The sequence below is a fragment of the Hoplias malabaricus genome, chromosome 5 (genome assembly GCF_029633855.1).
Source record: "Hoplias malabaricus isolate fHopMal1 chromosome 5, fHopMal1.hap1, whole genome shotgun sequence".
In the NCBI taxonomy this organism is placed as follows: domain Eukaryota; kingdom Metazoa; phylum Chordata; class Actinopteri; order Characiformes; family Erythrinidae; genus Hoplias; species Hoplias malabaricus.
This window is the reverse complement of record NC_089804.1, coordinates 55642454-55664027: the sequence shown is the minus strand read 5'-3', so window position 1 is coordinate 55664027 and position 21574 is coordinate 55642454. Positions and strand designations below refer to the sequence as shown.

At 43.6% G+C, this 21574-nt stretch overlaps 2 protein-coding genes across 2 annotated transcripts in view; both read right to left on the bottom strand.

Annotated features, from left to right (window-relative positions):
• The window catches only part of col9a3 (collagen, type IX, alpha 3), a 42658-nt gene extending 37469 nt beyond the window's left edge, over window positions 1-5189 (bottom strand). Inside the window, exons 1-2 of the mRNA XM_066673295.1 lie at window positions 5124-5189; window positions 3893-3961 (exon numbers count right to left, since the gene is read on the bottom strand). Coding sequence (XP_066529392.1) covers window positions 3893-3961; window positions 5124-5189 — 135 coding nt within the window. The remainder of the gene's footprint in view (window positions 1-3892; window positions 3962-5123) is intronic.
• A 2619-nt stretch (window positions 5190-7808) lies between these two features.
• Window positions 7809-18210, bottom strand: ogfr (opioid growth factor receptor). Its single transcript, XM_066670104.1, has 7 exons — window positions 17896-18210; window positions 15327-15395; window positions 14699-14780; window positions 14274-14352; window positions 11871-11937; window positions 10918-11066; window positions 7809-10461 (listed from the first exon to the last, which is right to left on the bottom strand). The coding sequence occupies exons 1-7, from the start codon at window positions 18013-18015 to the stop codon at window positions 9399-9401; spliced, it is 1629 nt and encodes a 542-aa protein (XP_066526201.1). The 5' UTR covers window positions 18016-18210; the 3' UTR covers window positions 7809-9398.
• Between the last annotated feature and the right edge of the window lie 3364 nt (window positions 18211-21574).

Below are 21574 nucleotides of genomic sequence, written 5' to 3'. Positions count from 1 at the left end.
GTGTGTTCTCCCCGTGTCCGCGTGGGTTTCCTCCGGGTGACTGTCTGTGAGGAGTGTGGTGTGTTCTCCCCGTGTCCGCGTGGGTTTCCTCCGGGTGACTGTCTGTGAGGAGTGTGGTGTGTTCTCCCCGTGTCCGCGTGGGTTTCCTCCGGGTGACTGTCTGTGAGGAGTGTGGTGTGTTCTCCTTGTGTCCGCGTGGGTTTCCTCCGGGTGCTCCGGTTTCCTCCCACAGTCCAAAAACACATGTTGCAGGTGGATTGGTGACTCAAAAGTTTCCGTAGGTGTGAGTGTGTGTGTGTGTGTTGCCCTGTGAAGGACTGGCGCCCCCTCCAGGGTGTATTCCTGCCTTGCAGCATTCCAGGTAGGCTTTGGACCCACCGCGACCCTGAATTGGATAATGAATGAATGAATGAATGTAGAATCATGTAGAATATAGATGCATATATAGTATATTGTAATACTGTATAATATAGTACAACAGAACAGAACAAAAGAATATAATAAAATATGTGAATATGATTGAGTATAACAAAGAATAAAATAAAATGGGTACAGTATAATAAAGAGTATAGTACACTATAATGTATCAGTAAGGTACTTGTTAATTGTACACAAGGTTCAAGCTGTAATGTGAGGTAATGGTGATATCAGTGTTTGTTGTGAGGTTATAACAGAAATAGAAGAGAAAAAAACACACAGTTCAATCATTCATTCATTCATTATCTGTACCCCTTATACAGTTCAGGGTCGCGGTGGGTCCAGAGCCTACCTGGAATTATTGGGCGCAAGGCGGGAATACACCCTGGAGGGGGCGCCAGTCCTTCACAGGGCAACACACACTCACACATTCACTCACACACTCACACCTGAGGAGAGCTTCTCACACTCACCCAGTCACTCTCACCTACCAACATGTGTTTTTGGACTGTGGGAGGAAACCGGAGCACCCGGAGGAAACCCACGCGGACACGGGGAGAACACACCAACTCCTCACAGACAGTCACCCGGAGGAAACCCACGCGGACACGGGGAGAACACACCAACTCCTCACAGACAGTCACCCGGGGCAGGATTCGAACCCACAACCTCCAGGCCCCTGAAGCTGTGTGACTGCGACAACTACCTGCTGCTCCACCGTGCCGCCCCACACAGTTCAATTCTATTCAATTACACTGCAAGGTCAGAACTAACTGTGGTATTATATAACTTTATAACAACCGTATAACGGTGTATGGAGTACAAAAGAATAGAATAGAATACACTATCATGTAACATAATGAAAAATAGAATCTAATCAAATCGAACAGAATAAAATAGAACACCACAGAATACCACATAATGTAATATAATTAAGAAGTAAGAATGTAGAATAGAAAATCTAAAAACAGAATCTAAAAGAATCAAACAGAATTGAACAGAATCCAATCAAACGAATCGAAACGAATGAAAGCTGGTGTAGGCCACAGCTCTATCGGGGTCAGGGAAGAAGAGCCAGGAAAAGTGTTTGGGGGAGGAGTGTGTGGAAGGTGGGGACACACAGAGCTGGAGTAAAGGAGCACAGGGGTAAGTGAGAGCTGTGCAGAAGGGTGGGGGTGGGTGAGGGGTAACTGTAGAAGGCTGTGTTGGATTCTGAAGGGCTGAAGGTATGAATAGCCCTCTGTGTGTCCAGTCTGCTCCACATTCACTGAGGAAACGTTCAGTGTTTTCTTAGTAAACGAAATAAACATTTTCTCCACGGAGTAACAAGCTCTGAGAGCAGGCATTACAACTTTACACACATCACAGGGAGATAATGCCATTACTGTACGTTAAACCAGATACACAGTTAAAAACAATGAAATCGTATCTAATCTAGGCAAAAAACAACTGATATTTTTCAATTTTGAATTATTGTAAGAATATAACGAGATTATTAACTTTTTTCTACACATTTGTAGATTGTTTAAAGTGTGTTTTATGATCAGAAAGTGTGTAATTTCTCTTGTTTAAACATAAAATGCAGATAATTTAGCTTTTTTCAAGAAATAATGCATGTCTTTCATATTATAAAGGGGCAGCAAAGTATCACAGCGGGCAGTGTTCTCTGTCACAGCTCCAGGGACCTGGAGGTTGTGGGTTTGAGTCCCGCTCTGGGTGACTGTCTGTGAGGAGTGTGGTGTGTTCTCCCTGTGTCTGCGTGGACAGCTTCACACACTCACCCAGTCACTCACACACTCACCCAGTCACTCACACATTCACCCAGTCACTCACACATTCACCCAGTCACTCACACATTCACCCAGTCACTCACACCTGTAGACAGTTTCACACATTCACTCCGTCTACCAGCGTGTTTGTGTTTGGACTGTGGGAGGGAGCCGGAGCACCCAGAGGAAACCCACACATACACAGGGAGAACACACCACCCTCCTCACAGACACTGACCTGAGTTGGGTTTGAACCCTTAACCCCAGGTCTCGGAGCTGCGTGACTGCGACGCTTCCCACAACGCCACCGTGTGATCAGTTCACGATGAAATTTAAACACAAAAAACTAATTTGCACATAACGTAAAAGGCAGCCGACAGATTTATAATCAAATTGTAAAAATATTTACATTTAATTTATGAAAATATTCATATGCATATCATTAACCTAATGATAGATACATTTTAATAGTGTTTATCTTCAATTTGTTAAAATAATTAAATTCAAATCCTCAAAAATAAATATGAAGTAAGGCTTGACTCCAACAGCGATGACAAACTGGATAAGTCCATCATTGTTAGGTCAGGGTTAATGTAAGACACTGTACGGTTTGTAGAAGAGCTCCATCTCAGTGCACTTTCTAATCTGAATAAAGGGTGGAACTGGAAATATAAAGGTAAACATTTTGGGTAACGTTGGATTGGCCCGACCCCTTCACCACCCACTCCAGTCCCAATCAGCTCTGCAGGAATGAGCACTGCACTTTTCTGGAGGAGGAGCCTCAGATATAAATTTTTGATCAACTCTGATCCAACGGACGACTCTCCACAGCCTCCATCAGGATGATTCTGCTCTCCACGGACCCAGGATTATATTTTTATTCTGATTCGGAAACGGACTCTACCTGCTCCTCCATTTTGACAAAAAGGATTTTTTGTCAAAAAATAAAATAAAATAAAATAATAATAAAATAAAAATTAAAATGATAATCCTATAACCAACTGAATAAATAACAAACAGAATCAATCCTTGAATCAATGCAGTAATGTTCAAATTTATTCAACATTTAATGAAGTAAAACCACTGAATGAATAAAATAAATAAATACAATTTAAAACGTATTTAATCATTCATTTACCAATTTTAATCATTTTTAAAGAAACTGAAAGTCTAGCTGTTTTCCTGGTGAATGGACCGAATTTACATGAATAAATAAATAAATAAATGATATCATCGTAACACCGTCAAACCTAAGATTTACTTTATTTTCCCTTTGTGAAGTAACCCTTTCGTATATGAAACAGGGATAATATTGATCTTAAATCGTTTCATCATTTAAATCTACTGAGATTTCCTCTATCAACACTGTTCTCATTAAGAAATTTGCATATTTTAGTCATTTATAAAGTATTTATTGGATCATTCTCAACTGGAAATACGAGAGCGGCAAAACACAAGTCTCTGCGTTAATCAACGTGAAATATATACACGTTACAGGACTTTCTCCAGCCCTCTCCATGTGTTATAGAGTCTTAATAACACATTTAAATTTGACAGTTTTGACAGAGGAGAGAATCCTTCCCGTACCCAGTGATACACTGCATTTATCAAAACTTCACAGTGAAGTAACTGAGCTTTTAAAACTCATTAAAGTATAGTTACTAAACTATTATCATCCAAAATCTAAGAGTCCACAGCTCACTCACATCAATGCCATCCTTCCCTGGGGTTCCTGGGGGTCCTGGAGGTCCAGGTGAGCCACGGGGACCTGGTCTCTATCAAAGAGAAAACCATCAATGCGTAAATATAAATATAAATACGTACATTCTTAATGCAGTCATTTTCTAATGTGTGGTTAATAACACCACTCTGAAGTCTCCGATCATCTACAGCACTTTCTCAAATAAAATTAATTGATTATTTATCAAGGTAGAAAAGCTTTTATCTCCAAAATGGAGTTTTAAAACAACATATGTATAATAGGATAGATATTATAAGTATTTTCTGTCAAATTTGAATCATTTCTATTGGTCTGTTCATCAAAAACAATAAAAGAGATAAAAAAAAAAATGTACTTTCATCACGTTCCACAGAAACACACACATTCACCATAACGTTTCCCAATTACAGACGCGTCTGACTCCAAATACACGCACAAAAGTGAGATTTCTGATCATAAATGTCATATATTTAACTCTTTAAACCTCTGTTTCTTTAATAATAATCACAGATTCCTAATCTAAAGATCACTAATCGAACACGGGGCAGAGGGAGACTTCAGGAACAAAGGTGCCATTGTGGAGGGGCCACTGCATTCCACAGCTCAGGCAAAAAAATCCCCAGCTTCACAAACTTCTCAAGTGTGTGCCACTTTAAAATGGTCAATATTAGCCTTTACACCCCCCGCATGACCACTGCATGCCACTCGCTGCTTTAAAAACTGTACAATGGGTGTATGTTCAGGACCTTATCAACATTAATAAAGCAAATGACATCTATTTTACACAAAAGGACAGAGTGAAAATACTCCATCTACATTTTATTAAAATCCATTTTATAGTCTTTCACATGGAGTTAAGACCGAATAAAAGCTACAGCATGGGTTTGGATTAAAGGCCCGAATCAGAACCAAGAAAGATTTAGATTCAGAGTCAGAGTCAGTGTCTCTAAAAAGTGTTTGTGTGTAGGACCAGTGTATACTCTATAAACCAAGACAAATCTTATCCATATCAAGGGTCCAGTTACAAACCATTCAGTCATTCATCATTTACTTTACAGCACCATGAATACGGCACACTGCAGAGGCTCTAACTACGAGCCTGAATCAATGCCAAAAAAACAGATTTCACGTTTTAGATTCAGATTTGCCTGTGTTGTCCCAAAAGAGAACTATGTCCTGGCTCAAATAAACAAACATCACAAGCTTGCACCACTTACCTGAGCGAGGGATGAAGCCAAAAGCTGGCAGAGCAACAGCAGCCCCAGAGCTGAGAACATGGCCATAGTCTTGCCCCTCTCTCAGCTACTTCTGGGGGCAGAAATGAAGTGGATTAGAAGCCCCCCGGGTTCCTTGCGCTTTCTGTTTTCAGCCCAGGTTTCACAGAGATGGACCTCTCCTTCTCCTCACGGCCTTCAGCAAGGATTCCAGATAAACCCGAGGCTCCAGCTGAAGGAGAGAAAGGTCCCTGCTGACAGGAGCCAGCTTCAAGTGGGCGGAGGAAACTCGACATGGGTGGGGCTCAAGAGCTTGGGGCGGGACTTGGATCCAAACGGGAGGGACACTTTTTCAGCTTCACTGGCCATATAGGTGCACTTGGTAGTCCAAAAGCTGCTCACCCCCTCTCCCCCTGTTGTTCAGCGCTCAGGACCCCCTCAGAGCAGGTGTGATGTGGTGGTGGATCATTCTCAGTGCTGGTGCGAGTGGATCAGACACAGCAGTGCTGCTGGACCCCTCAGTGTCACTGCTGGACTGAGAACAGTCCACCAAGCCAACAGTGTCCTATAATGAAGGACTAGACAATGACCAACACTCAGCAACAGAGAAGCCCAATGTAGAGCCTCTGCTCCTCGCTCCTCACTGCTGTGCGCTCGGGGTCGGGGTGAACAGCGAGCGGCTCATTATCATTTAAAGGAACAGGTGCTGAAAGCGGGCGTTCTGAACAGGGGCTGTTTACACAGGGGGAGAACACTGCTGTGGGGCTCGTGGGGTTGGGACCAAAGCAGGTCACAGACGTTACCTAATGATGCCCCCTTGTGGAAAATGCAGGAAAAATGTGGAAAAGGCTCTAATGATTCCTCAGAGAAAGTTAATTCTTAAACAGCAGCAGACAGGACCATAATTTCCTGATAGTTTGGAGATTTTCGTGTATTGTTTTTGTGGAGGACCTAATAGAAGCCATTCATAATGCATCTCTGAGGTAGTCTTTATTTGACCGTCCCTACACAATCGTACACTGCTCTTACACACATTACGTTGTAGGGAATATACTGCAGTGTGTTCGGAGAAAATACTGGGAGTGTTCGTTCACTGGAATGGTTCACACTTCCATGGGGAGCGAGACAGAGAGAAACTTCAGTTCATTAATACAGGTATTTTTTATTAATTATTTTCCTCTTATTATAGTTATTATTACCATTTTTTTCTTTTCAGGGCTTTGACAACAGGCTTTATAAAAATCCATGTCAGTAAAGATATTTAAATTCAATCTGAGAGAAAGATGGGCTGAGAAAAAGCTGTATTTTTTTAAACACCAAATTGCCATCTGTTCTAAATCTAAAAATCACACAAGGCAACACTTCAGGAGGGTGGAGGTCATTTCTAGTTATGGGCAGGAGGTAAAATGCCGTCACTGTGTTGTAGACATGGAGATGCCTGGTTCTATTCACCACTAGAAAGAAATCTCTACAAGTCATCCATCCATTCATTCATTCATTGTCTGTAACCCTTTTCCAGTTCAGGGTCGCGGTGGGTCCAGAGCCTACCTGGAATCATTGGGCGCAAGGCGGGAATACACCCTGGAGGGAGCGCCAGTCCTTCACAGGGCAACACACACACATTCACTCACACCTACGGACACTTTTAGAGTCACCAATTCACCTACCAACGTGTGTTTTTGGACTGTGGGAGGAAACCGGAGCAACCGGAGGAAACCCACGCAGACACAGGGAGAACACACCAACTCCTCACAGACAGTCACCCGGAGGAAACCCACACAGACACAAAGAGAACACACCAACTCCTCACAGACAGTCACCTGGAGCGGGAATTGAACCCACAACACACTGTGTCACTACCTGCTGCGCCACCGTGCTGCCCCTACAAGTCATCGATTTACAATAAAACTCTCCGTCACAGAACTTCAAAAAACACCATTCCTATTAAAAAAAAAAATTGGAAATATTCTTTGTGTGTGTGTGGCGAAAGCTGACTTCCGTTACAGGTACAGGATCAATACACAAGTCACTTCAAGTCTTGCTTTAAAGCCAGATCAAGAGCACTGCTCATATTTAACTCCTGTTTTCTTCATTGTAACAGTGTGGGCAGCCTGGGGTTTTCCTTGTTTTTCAGTGCTGCAGTCAACTGTATTAACACAACATCCATTTTAGTGAACACACCCTTCAACACACTCATCGGCATCAGACTACTGCTGACACTTCAGTTTATACACTGCCTTGTTTAAAAAAAGGGAAAACCAGGTCCCACATTCACAAGCTCGGGAATCGTAGCCTGGTGTTACTACGGAGACACCTCCTGGTTCAGCCACTGAGCAGAGTCCACGGTTTTAAAATCATTTCAAACAAAACACTCCTGATTCATTATAATCTTTACACACACTGGAGTTTATTTCCTTTCTGTGAAGTTATTCAGATGTGTGACGTGGGCGTGGAAAAATATTAAGAAAAAAATACATACATATAAATAAACAACCGCACAAAAAAACATTTAAAATATAAATAAATATGTAAATAAGTATATATTTGTCATGAAAAGGGCATAAGTAAGTCATGGAAAATTAAAACAGAAATAAATTCAACAAGTTTAACTAATTATGCCCTATTTCATGACATTATATATATATATTTACTCATTTATTTATTTATATTTTTAGTTGATTTGTGCGTTGACTGATTTGTACTCATCCTCCACAGGAAAACTTATATTAACCAATAATATTTCTTAATTTCCTACCTCATCTGCTGTCCTGACCAATCAGAGAGGACACTGGATTAACTCTTCTGATTCCAGAGTCCGAAACATGTGCCCTATTCACTATGTAGTCCACTAGTTCAGTGTTCTGGTGTCTGAAAACATGTTGCACAATCTGAAGTGCACTCAAACAATACCAGAATGCACCGAAATTCGTAGTCTACAACCTGTTGACCCCAGTGCATTCAGGATACCTATAAAACCCTGGGTTTTTTTCTTTTTGGGTTAAAAACCTTGCATGAGGTAGTGTCCAAAATCGTTCACTACCCTCCAGAATTCATTCATGTAGGGAGTAGTGAGTAGGGAGCCATTTCTGGACACAGCTAAAGGCAGGAAATTCATATTTATCTCACTACCAATAATCACGACCCATTTCCCTAAAACACCACTGGGGTGAGACTGGGGGGGGGGGGGGGGGGTCCAGTTACTCCGTGGACACTGCTGGACCCTCGTCTGGACTGAAGGGCAGTGGGGAAAATGATGCCTAAACTAATGCCTTATAAGATGCAAGAGAGAGTTATAAGAGTAGCACGGTGCAAATACGAAACTGAATCAACTGAACCAGATTCTGATTCATTTAAACAGACAGGTTGAAAGAATCAATTCAGGAAGATGAGCTGAACACTTTTGAATCAGTGGCTTTTCAACATCCAGTCCAATCTCAATGAGTGAAACCACGTCCCCTCCACGTTTCTCCCCGTCCAACTGTCTCCTTTCACTTGGATGTTTGAGTGAAACGAGACACACCTTAAAAATAATAATAATAATAAATAAATAAATAAAAAACGAAATCAGTCGATGTCTGTTTGATCTTGCCTTTAATGCTTCAATGTACAGGGTGTCCCAAAAAAGTAAGAAGACAGAAAGGAAAGGAAAGACCCACATAGAAGAGCAAAACCAACCTGTAAAGCCACATCATGTTCCTAAAATTGGATGACCATTTTGTACGTGGGTGTTTCCTTTCTTTTCGGTTTCCTTACTATTTTGGGACACCCTGCATAACCATTCACATCCCTAGTGCATTATTTAATACTCAGACGGTTCCTCTGTGTAAAGGTTTTCAGAAATGTACTGTTCAGCAGCAGTGGTTTTCTATGGTCTTTAAGTTTGAGGTTTCCTCTAATACTGGGTTTTTTTTTTAAAAGTGCAAATGATCTGTTGACTGAACACAAACATGTCAACATCTTTCACAGTATCAAAGACAAAGCCTGCGTCCTGCACTGTCCCTAATCCAAATACTATACACAGTAAACATGGTGTAAACGAGGGGCACTGAGGGCAGGATAAAACACCTGTCCACTCTGCCTTTGTTCTTTACTTTAGTGACAAAAGAGGAACGGCACGATTGATCCCTCCGTTGAAGAATACATTTCATTTATTTGTCCTTATCTCATCAGTGAATGAATTAATCATGAACACCCCCTTCTCTCCTCTCTCTACTTTATGCAGTTGAGATTATTTTTCCTATCTATCCAAACTAACTCCTTCAAACGTTCCGGTTCAGTTTAAGAGTCCCCACTCCGGCTGGGGTCAGTGTCCATCGGCTCTACCTTCTCCGTCCCGTTTGCCTGCTTGTTGACGCTGTTTGAGTCAGCGTTTCCTTGGTTTTCTAACGAGCAAACGGCTGTAGCGTCTCCTGAAGCCTCTGTGTGCTCAGACTTGGATAAACAGCTATCAGCGTCAGTCCTGGCAAGTTTTTCTTCCCGTTCGCCCAACGGCAGCGACGATAAAGCGTGTTTGGGACTTTCTACCATAGCTTTCCCCAAACAAGTAACTGCAGGGCTTGCCTCAGTCTCTCTCTGCTGGGAATCTGCAGAAATCACCATGTTCTCTGACTCATCCTGGAAGCTGGAAGGCTCAGGAGAACAGTTGTTGGTTTCTACGACAGGAATTTCCTCCTTAGTCTTGGTGCTTTCTTTATCTTCAAGTACTACGCTCTCAGGTTCTTTAGCTGCTAAAGAAGTTGGACTGTCCTTCCTGGATTCCTCCTCACTTGCATCCGCAATCTGCGCAGCACTGGACTCAAGACTGCTGGTGTGGTCCATCTCTCCATAGTCAGAACCGCTGCCGTTGTTGAGGGGCGAGGGGTCTTCGATCAGTTCCACGTCAAAGGAGGAGCTTTCCAATTGCTTTTCAAAGTCGATGCTCAAGGGATCGTCGTCACTTTGTTTCTGGATCTCGATCATCTTCCCCTCTCTCTCAGGGTCCTTGTTTTTGCTCTGAGACCGAGCCTCCTCGTTGCCTGGTATCTGCCCATTACCCACTGAAGAGTCCTGCCTCTTCTCCACCTTCTTTTTGAAGCGTTTCTGGATCTTCCTGGGGCACCACACAAACTTTTCCTTTGGCTCGAAGTGCTGGAAAGCAAAGCGGATCAGCTTCTTGCGCTCCCGCTTGTCTCTCACCGCAAAAACAAAGTAGTCCAGCACGCTACGCTTCACACTGCTCAGGTTCTTCCGCACGAGCGTCTCCTCCAGGAAGAACCGCACCAGCGGCGCCTGGAAATGCTCGAACCCGAGCTCCCCCAAACTCTTCAGGATCCGAGTGATCCGCAGGTTGTTGTGCATATTCCTGAAAGAAGAGAGATAAACAGTACAATCACTGTTACCCTCTGAATGGCAGGGCTGGACGCTACGGTCAAAATTACATTACACTCTATATCCAAATATGAGTAGCCACACTTTACACAGAGTGAAATCTGCTACTTTAAGGTGCACCCACTACAGACAAACAGAATCAATTACATATTTATAGAATTTTCAGAAAAGCAGCCAATTAATTTGGAGGCTCTGGAGCCAAAAGATGGCAAGTAGGGGATATATACTGTAACCCTGATAAACTCTTCAATGCTGTGGGGAATGGGAGGTTAATCAGGTGGGAAAAAAAGTAGCGAGGATACAGGCAGATGTTAAAAACCATGCTTCTGAAACTCCTGTAGTTGGGAGTGTGATTTTTTTTTTACATAAATGAGACAAAATAAGAACAAAATGTTGTGGTGTACTCTTTGTATTGTAGCGTGAAACTGACCGCTCCAGATTAGCGAATCGTTCCCTCCAGTTCTCTGCCCGTTTGACCTCACCGCTGTCTCGGTTCACAAGCTGAATTCCGTAAAACCCCAACATCAGCTCATAGGACTCCACCAGACGCCTTTTGGCGTCATCATTCTCCTTGAACGCCTGCAGAGAAATCCAGAGCACGCAATCAGACAAGACACAGAGATCACAGAAACAAGTTGCATTTGCTTGAAAATACATTTCAAATGTCTGTAATACAGAACGAACAGCGCTGCAGTGACACTGACGTGGTGGTGGTGTGTGAGTGTGTGTTGTGCTGGTGTAGAGTGGATCAGACACAGCAGTGCTGCTGGAGTTTTTAAACCCCTCAGTGTCTGGACTGAGAACAGTCCACCGACCGAAAACATCCAGCCGACAGCGTCCTGTGTCACTGATGAAGGACTAGAGGACGAGCGACACACACTGTGCAGCGACAGATGAGCTACTGTCTCTGACTCTACATCTACAAGGTGGACCAACGAGGGAGGAGTGACTTGTGAATATACAGAGCTTAATTTAAAGAAAAATACTTTCAATTCTAACCGCAATCTAAATATTTTTCAGAAAAACAGACGATTAAACATTTTCCCCAAATTCACTCATGGGTGGTCTCCCATATCCTGAGCTTCCAGTTTCCACCGTATTCTGCACGTTTTTTTTGTTTTGTCAGTTCTAACACCACTCCAAAACTAATCCAACTAATCAGCTCATTAAGAAGTCCCTGCTGAGCTGGAGTGAGGGTGTTAGAACTAAAAAACACCAAAGCACACAGCACAGGGGTACTCCAGGATCAGGTTTGGGCAGAAATGATTTATTTAATCAGAGATTAATCCGTCCGGAGACGCACTGAGAAGATTTAAACGTTCACGCTTCATTTAAACGCCACACTCCTGTGGAGAAACATTCAGTTACTGCAGTAACACTCACCTGGATCTCTTTCTTGGTGAGCTCTGTAGCCATGTAATTAACCCCCGGCTCTCGCAAAGGAAACAACCTGCAATATTCGCACAAACACACAGTAAGCTTGTTTTGCATGTCCTAGGAGAGCTACTGCAAGTGACAGGGCTGCATCATATGGACACATTTCTGTGGCTTTATATTTCAAAAGGTATGCTATAAAACTAATTCTGTTCCAAACCCTGGATTAGCATTTTAATTTGACCTGCATATAATTTTCTGTTCGCAGTAACTTTCTGACTGAGAAACAGCACTAAACACAGAGTCCAAAACAGGAAGGAAACTCTTTGAATCAGACCTGAAACAATGCCTGGACACATCATTTACAAACAACTTTTAGACTTGCCTAAAAACAAAATACAGTGGCATCCACATTTTTCATACTGTCAGAACGTCTCAAAATACCACGGGTGGGGTGGGGGTGCATTGTCAGGCTGCATGGGTCTCATATCTGTGTGGGTGGAGTGAAGGGTTTTTGGCGCTGTGCAGTTCAGCTCAGCACAGACCGACAAACGTGTTGATAACAAGAACCCATTTCTGAGAGAGCAAATTCCAGCGAGTGGTGCTGGAGGAATAGAAAAGTTGTAATACAAGTTAAATAAACACAGCTTGCGCTAACAGGCACTTGTGGTTTAGCACATCACTGCAGATGATTTTCCAGCAAACTGAGGCTCAAAACATTAGTATTTGAGTATTTTGTCCTTTTTCAGCGTCATTCCTCTCTTTTAACCCAAACTGAGCTCTAAACTCACAACTGCAGTGGGTTACTGGGCTTGTATTTTTTCCCCCCCCTAAGGTTTTCAGAGTGAGCTCCTACAGCGCCCCCTCGCTGTGGCCCTTTTAAATGCACATGAAGTAATTCTGGCCTTGTACTAAGTGCGCTTGCAGACTGCAATCAAATGAATGAGAGAAGTTAAAACTTTATTGATCCTGAAAAAAAATTGCAGAAAGTACCCCTCCCTCACCCCTCCTGCCCTTTCCAAGCTGCTGCTTCAATGCTAAAACCTGTGTGGATTGTTCAGTCTAGTCTACTGTATAGATTGTGTGATGCTACATGGCAGTTTCTGCTGGAAAAGATCCGCTCCCAATGTCATATGAAGGGCTTATTCAAAGCTACAGACTTTGAAGTTACTTAAGAAATGTCACCCGAGAGATGTTGCTTTTCTACTGAATATCAGCACAGTCATGATTCTGTCAGAGGTCTCAGAAATCCAGGCATCGAAGTTATTCCTAGCCGTGTTAACATTCAGTAACAGCACCTCCTTCAGTGTGATACTGCTCTCGTATAACAATTCTATACGTGCCATGTATTAACAGTTATAATTAGCAAAAAGCATAATAATTATGAGGGGGGGCACGGTGGCGCAGCAGGTTAGTGTCGCAGTCACACAGCTCCAGGGACCTGGAGGTTGTGGGTTCGATTCCCGCTCCGGGTGACTGTCTGTGAGGAGTGTGGTGTGTTCTCCCTGTGTCTGCGTGGGTTTCCTCCGGGTGACTGTCTGTGAGGAGTGTGGTGTGTTCTCTCTGTGTCTGTGTGGGTTTCCTCCGGGTGACTGTCTGTGAGGAGTGTGGTGTGTTCTCTCTGTGTCTGCGTGGGTTTCCTCCGGGTGACTGTCTGTGAGGAGTGTGGTGTGTTCTCCCTGTGTCTGCGTGGGTTTCCTCCGGGTGACTGTCTGTGAGGAGTGTGGTGTGTTCTCCCTGTGTCTGCGTGGGTTTCCTCCGGGTGACTGTCTGTGAGGAGTGTGGTGTGTTCTCCCTGTGTCTGCGTGGGTTTCCTCCGGGTGACTGTCTGTGAGGAGTGTGGTGTGTTCTCCCTGTGTCTGCGTGGGTTTCCTCCGGGTGCTCCGGTTTCCTCCCACAGCCCAAAAACACACGTTGGTAGGTGGATTGGCGACTCAAAAGTGTCCGTAGGTGTGAGTGAATGTGTGTGTGTTGCCCTGTGAAGGACTGGCGCCCCCTCCATGGTGTATTCCCACCTTGCGCCCAATGATTCCAGGTAGGCTCTGGACCCACCGCGACCCTGAACTGGATAAGGGTTACAGATAATGAATGAATAATAATTATGCTTTATGATTAGCATAAAGCAGATGCTTAAGACATAGCACTCCTCTCTAAACTGTTCAGAGAAACACAGACGTGAAACAGAAAGATGTGTGTCAAGTGAAAAGCCCTGGTGCGGTTGTAAGTTTGCAGTATGCTTTAGAGCCAACTGTGAATGTCCTCCCTACTTCTGAAGACACCCCCCTAGATCAGGAAGACATCATTCTCATTGCGTATGTTGAAGCGAAGGGTCGAAATTTTGCACAACACTTTTTGATGGAATAATTCAGATCATAACTGAGGACTTTAGAATAAAAGAACCTCAAAGCTTACCACTGAATGTAGGAGTGGACTCTTTCCAGCCTCTTGTAATCTGTCCTCCACTCATTGTGAAAGGTCTCGATTGACACATCTGAGGCACACAGCATAAAGAGGTCAACCAAATGTTATTCAGTTATAACAAAACTGTAATTATAAAAAAATATACGTTATTGCCACTGAATAAGCATTTACCCCAGTGTTACATTGAATATATATTTACACAGTAAAGGAGTTTAAAAGCTCCGTAAATCCCTTTCTGATGCTGCTCTGAATCACGAGGACAGATCAAATAGCAGCATGAAATGAGTGCAGAGCATACATTAAACACACCAGACAATAAACACAATGTGGCTGACTAGACAAAAAGACAATGTCCAGATATTATCTTCTGAATTCACCATTTACAGAATCAAAACATCCGAGTAAAGAGATCTTACCATCAGGAGAAGACTTAAGTTCATTTAAATAAAATTTCAAGTTAGGCATTCTTTCCTCTGATCCTTCCTCATCAATAATGTTCTGAGGAGAGAGAGAGAGAGAGAGAGAGAACAAGGTTTAAAGACCAACAAAATTCCTAATGTATCATAAGTCACAGTGGAAAACCCATTTTTAAATTGTGATTGGCTGTGGAAAACCTAAGGAGTATCAAGCGTCGGTTTCCCATTCTTCTCCACGGTGGAACACAGCTCTGGTGCTTAATGAAATGTCAAGCCCTACAGCAGCGTTCTCCCTGTCTGTTCCTTTACATGATGAGCCCCTCGCTGTTCACCCCGACCCCGAGCGCACAGCAGTGAGGAGCGAGGAGCAGAAGCTGTTTTTTTTTTGTCATTTTCACTCTGTTCTCTTTCTTCTCCGTTCTCGTTTTCTCTGTTTTTACTCAGTGCTCTTGTTCCTCCGCACTCGTTGTGTATGTTTTGCTGAGTTTAACCTCGTCTTTGCGCTCTCACATAAACGCGGGTCCAGCGCGTAAATAGTGTTTAGGACTGCCCAATTCTGGTTGACCGTAATCTCAGATTCGCTGAGACAGGATCATTGCTGTCATCGTTTAAGGAAGACTACACTCACTGGATATCCGTGTCTGTAGTTCTGCATGTCCTTCGCTGCCCGAAGGTTTCTGGAAGAAGAGTTGGACCACTGTGGGAAGAGAAGGAACACTGTATCAGCATCTAACAAATCATTAGGTCTAAAAATGTAATACACAGTTTAACAGGCCCTTAATTAGCGCTCAGTAAGGTTACAGACTTGAGCATTCATTCATTCACTCATCCTTTAAGGGTTGTGGTTCATCTGGAGTCTAAATGGAATCATTGGTGTAAGACATCACTGGACAAAGATCGTCAAACACACAATCCCACCTGTAGACAGTTTCACACGCTCACTACATCACTCACACAATCACACGTATGAACAGTTCCAAGTCCACGGCAACGACCAACATATCTAAGACAGTGGGAGGAAACCAGAGCATACAGAGGAAACCGACACAGACACAGGGAGAACACACCACCCTCCTCACAGAGAGTCGCCCAGAGGAAACCCACGCAGACACAGGGAGAACACACCACACTCCTCACAGACAGTGACCCGGAGGAAACCCACGCAGACACAGGGAGAACACCCCACACTCCTCACAGACAGTGACCCAAGGAGAGGATCCTACCCGGGATCCCGAGACCCTGCAGCTGTATGACAGAGACAGAACTGTAGACAAATCTACAAAAACTATCCAAGTGTATGAATGACTGATGAATGTTGAAGAACATCAAGGTCTTTACACATGGGGCTAAAGTTGTAAATCTAGAGGGACAGGGAGAAGGTTTTTAAGGGTTGCAATATTTACAACTCTCATCCACCCATTGAATTTACAATCCACAAACACAATTTGAATAACACAATTATGCAATAAGCATCTCAAAACAAATGTAAAACAGTCTTTAGGTCATTAACCAGCGTAATAATAAAAAATGTATGAAGGCTAACATCTTTCTGCCATGGAGTTTTAAGAGGCAGACATCTGGTTCCTATCACCACCATTGTAGAATCTCTAGAAACCAGTACTGCACATCAAACCACTATAATTGACTTGTTAATTGAGTTTAATCGTAAAAAATAACTGATGGCGAAATCCGGAAAAATTATTTGAATTCTCCTGAGACCAGTAGTGTTACCTTATAATCCCTTATCTTAAAAAGGGCCCCCATTTCTACAAAAGCCACTATAGCATGTTGCATTAGCACTGTCTTACTTAACCTCAGAAACAAAGAATTTTAATAATGTATTGTGGAACTATTTTAACTTCAATACGCTGTTAATCCATGTAAATCCCAATATCCATTATAAGTCCACTCTACTCAAAATTCTTAAACCAAAAATTGTGGTAAAAACCCAAACAACTGAGCCCATTTTATTAATTTCTAATAAAGGTTTACAATTAAACGCATGAAGCACTGCCTGAGTCTTCAGAACATTTCTATTAGGAACTTACAGAGCCAGCCATCTCTTCAGATGTCTTGTTCCTATCATTATCACCAAATACTATGACACCACAAGTTTCTCTGGTGAATCTATGACAGCTTTTTCCCTTATCTGCCCTCTTCTCTCTTAACGTATGACCCTCCCTTCTCTATCAAACGTACACAGTATGTTGAAGACATCTCAGAAAACCTGCTCCCTATAAATGCCAACATCTATTGTCCTTAGTAATCGTCAATGCTACATAATAATGTCAAACATACTATGTTTCATGCTATCACAACCCAGCTAACCGTCCAATCTTGGGCCCAGCTGGGTACCAACAAGTGTAATCTCCAACCCTATATATATATGAATGCGCTCCAGGGTCAGTGATGGGTCCAGGATGAGTTAAACCTATGGCCTATGTGGTTTTAGCCCACATCTCATATGGGCTGCAAATATAGACTTACTGAACTGTCCTGATTTATCCCATAAAGGCAGTCCACCTGGGTCCCACTTATAGCCCATGTACCAGTCCATCCAGTGACCATGGCCATTCTAAACCCAAGTTTAACCCATCTGGACCGTTGATAAGGTGTGGTGGCTGGGTGAGAACAAAGTGAATTGATTGCATTCATCTATATTGTGAATAATAATAATAATAATAAATGCATTTGTGTTGGATTTGAGGCTGAAACAGTTACACCATTGTCACATTTAAGCCTATTAAACCTGAGATATCGTGATAACATGTTCACAATATCGCAATATTAACGTTACTGTTTTGCCCACCTTAATAAAAAATAGCTTTATATTTTAATACCACTATCTGTACTTACAAACACGTTGAGTACACATTACAGTGATTTAACCAGCCCTGACACGTCTAACTCGTCTTATGATCTTATTTAAGTAGTAAAATCATTAAGTTGTGGCTTAAAAACCGTCCAGAATTTTAAAAATGTAACGAGTATGTGCTACTCCAGCTTCCCTCAGCATCTTAGCCGCAAGCTAACGTTAACAGGCAGCCAGCTGCAGCAGAAGCCTTTTCCCTTTGAAAAAGAGCTAAGAAATCACCCTAAACGCGTACAAAACCACTATCACAAACCCACGATTCCCAAGTCTCAACGAAGCCCCTAACACATACATTAAGAAGCGAAATATATGCGTTATAACGTACAAAAGCGGCCCTGGTCTTTTTATTTTTGTCGTAGCGCCGCGTTGTGTTGTCCGTTAGCTCGTCCCCGTCGCTCTCCGTGTCCCAGGTGGAGTCATATTCACACACAAAGTCGTCCTCCATCCTCTAAAACAATCCCCCAGTCCCGGTTAAAGCCGTTAAACCCGGAGCGGTCCGGCAAGAGAAGCTTTAATCGCGGTTTTGAGTCGGGTTCTCCACCGTTTCCACGCTTGGCTGCAGCCTACAGCCCCATCAGCTTCTTCGGCTTCATCAGCTGTGAGGCAGGGCCTCCGCGACCACAGCGGTTACAGCTAAACACCAGCCACACTCCAAGGGAAATACTCTCTTTAAAAGGGAGTATTTTAAATGGTATACTTAGAATACTACACTCAATCTAGTTTAAAATACCTCCAAATATTCCATATATTCACAGCATTATGATTTTAAATAATATTAAATGTTTAAATGGAATTAACACCATCTGTTAACAGAAATTACTTCATTTTAAAGGGACCCTATCAAGAAAAAGTGAATCGTCCTCTCTCTTTCTTGTTACTGTATGTGTTTACACCAAATATAATATACGCGCTCTCATCCCGTGGCTCCAGTACTAATATTTTACTCTATGTGGGTTAAAATTCCCCTCCTCAATCAATTAATCCCATTGAAAACAATCTCTTTTCATTCATCGCCTGTAAGCACTTATCCATTTCCGGGTCGTGGTGGGTCCGGAGCCTAAACAGAATCACTGGATGCAAGGCAGAATCTCTGTTCAACAAATGACATATTTCAAGGATATTACATTTCATATATATATATATTTACTATACACACTCATTCATTCATCTTCAATGCTCTACAAAAGAGCATTATCGCAGATCCTCCCTGCTGCTGTCAGGCTGTACACAAGAAACACTGCTCTCAGTAGGCTATATACACAGCCATACCACTTAATTTGTACATTTTTGGTATTATATCAATCGTGCCAAATACTTTCCAAGTGGAATGTAAGTTTTTTTTTTCGTATCATGTCATTTCACACTCAACATGCAACAAACTTTTCATATACAAAAGGTTTATGTGCAATATTTGAATGTAAATATTGTTTTTTTGGGGTGGCACAGTGGTGCAGCAGGTAGTGTCTCTGTTACAGCTCCAGGGACCTGGAGGTGGTGGGTTTGAGCCCTGCTCCGGGTGACTGTCTGTGAGGAGTGTGGTGTGTTCTCTCTGTGTCTGCGTGGGTTTCCTCCGGGTGACTGTCTGTGAGGAGTGTGGTGTGTTCTCCCTGTGTCTGCGTGGGTTTCCTCCGGGTGACTGTCTGTGAGGAGTGTGGTGTGTTCTCCCTGTGTCTGCGTGGGTTTCCTCCGGGTGACTGTCTGTGAGGAGTGTGGTGTGTTCTCTCTGTGTCTGTGTGGGTTTCCTCTGGGTGACTTTCTGTGAGGAGTGTGGTGTGTTCTCCCTGTGTCCGCGTGGGTTTCCTCTGGGTGACTGTCTGTGAGGAGTGTGGTGTGTTCTCCCTGTGTCTGCGTGGGTTTCCTCTGGGTGACTTTCTGTGAGGAGTGTGGTGTGTTCTCTCTGTGTATGCGTGGGTTTCCTCTGGGTGACTGTCTGTGAGGAGTGTGGTGTGTTCTCTCTTTGTCTGCGTGGGTTTCCTCCAGGTGACTTTCTGTGAAGAGTGTGGTGTGTTCTCCCTGTGTCTGCGTGGGTTTCCTCCGGGTGACTGTCTGTGAGGAGTGTGGTGTGTTCTCCCTGTGTTCGGTGGGTTGCTTCCGGGTGACTTTCTGTGAGGAGTGTGGTGTGTTCTCCCTGTGTCCGCGTGGATTTCCTCCGGGTGACTGTCTGTGAGATGAAGTGTGGTGTGTTCCCGAGGAGTGTGTATTGATCTGCGAAGGACTGGTGCCTCCTCCAGGGTGTGTTCCCGCCTTGTGGGTCCCATTCACTCATTATTCTATCCATCTACCTAGTCATCCATCCATTAACACATCCATCCATCTATTCATCTATCCACCCATTAATTCATTCATTATCTATAACCCTTATCAAGTTCAGGGTCTCGGTGGGTCCAGAGTCTACCTGGAATCATTGGGCGCAAGGCGTCCTTCACAGGGCAACACACACTCACACCTACGGACACTTTTGAGTCACCAATCCACCTACCAACGTGTTTTTGGAAACCGGAGCACCACACTCCTCACAGACAGTCACCCGGAGCGGGAATCAAACCCACAACCTCTAGGTCCCTGGAGTTGTGTGACTGTGACACCTACCTGCTGCGCCACCGTGCCGCCCTCTATCCTTACAATCCCCCATCAATCCCTACATCTATACATGTCTCCATCCATCCATCCACCCCTCCACTCTTTAGGCTCTCCCATACAGTGAAAGCCCAATATGGACTTATTTATATAATGACTATGTTTGGCTTTGTGACCATTATCAACGCTGAAAGACATACCCCTACACACCCTCCCCCACACTCGTCTCTCTCTCTCTCTCTTTCTTACTGTGTGCATGTGTGGGTTATGCTCACGAAGAATTAACTTTCAACCATTTTCTGCTTAAAATGCAAAGCTGCTGTAAGTGTCTTTGTGTTTCTGATGCGGAGGAGGGATGACAGGTTTTAGACGGGGGGGTGGGGGTGGGGGGGGGGTCCAGAAGACCAGTCAGTGGCTGTGTAAATATTTGAAATATCAGCCAATGCTCAACTACGTATTTCAGATTCAGACACCTGACTTCTCCCCCCCGTCCGTCAGAAACCAGTGAGGATGCGGGGGACGGTTGCCATGGGGAACGATGGGACCAGTCCCTTGGTGAGATGGTCATCAAGTCGTTTACTGAAGCACCTCAGTCTCAGAAAGTGTGGATCTGAGAAGATTACAAAGCCATTCTCTCTCCGCAGGATGGAGCATGTGTTATAAATGTTGCTGATGGAGGCTTTAAGCGGCTTCTCTACACCGGTGTGTGTGTGTGTGTGTGTGTGGATAATGGAACAGACTCATAGCTGTTAGCCTTCATCGTGCTGACGTTAATTGGACGGCTGAACACCACGCAGCTCTTCTCTCATGGGTTTCATTCGCCAGTGGTGGGTAAAAATAGCCTCCAGCATCAAGGGGAATGTGATGTTGGATGACCCCCAGCATGGAGCGGCTATTTTTGGGCTCTGGTTTCTGTGGTAACTGCAGGGGGATGGGCCACGGGGCTGGTGCTGGAACTTCTACTCTGCATCTGGCCATCTCTGAGCTCCTCTTCTCATCCTCCTTTCTCCTCTGACAGGCGCTGGGTTAATGACTCCTTCACACAGGGGAACGGATGGTCAGCTCCCTTACAATAGGCCATAACATTAAAAACACCAAAGAAAATGTGTGTGGGTGTGGGGGATGTATCTTTCTCCCTTCATCTTTTTTGCTTTGTCTTTCATTCCTTCCTCTCCTTCTGTTTCTCTCTCTCTCTCTCTCTCACATTCTTTATCCCTTTCTCTCTCTTTGGATCATCACTGATGATAAAGCAGAGAGGACAGTTGATGCTCAGAGAGAAACCTTCAGATCTGTTCCGTGATGTGAACAGATGATGAGAAAGTGTGAGATACAGAGAGAGAGAGAGAAAATGAAAGAGAAATTAAGGAGGAAAAGGGATAGACTGATTTATGTTTGAGAGAAGAAGATAGATTTAGAGAGAGAGAGAG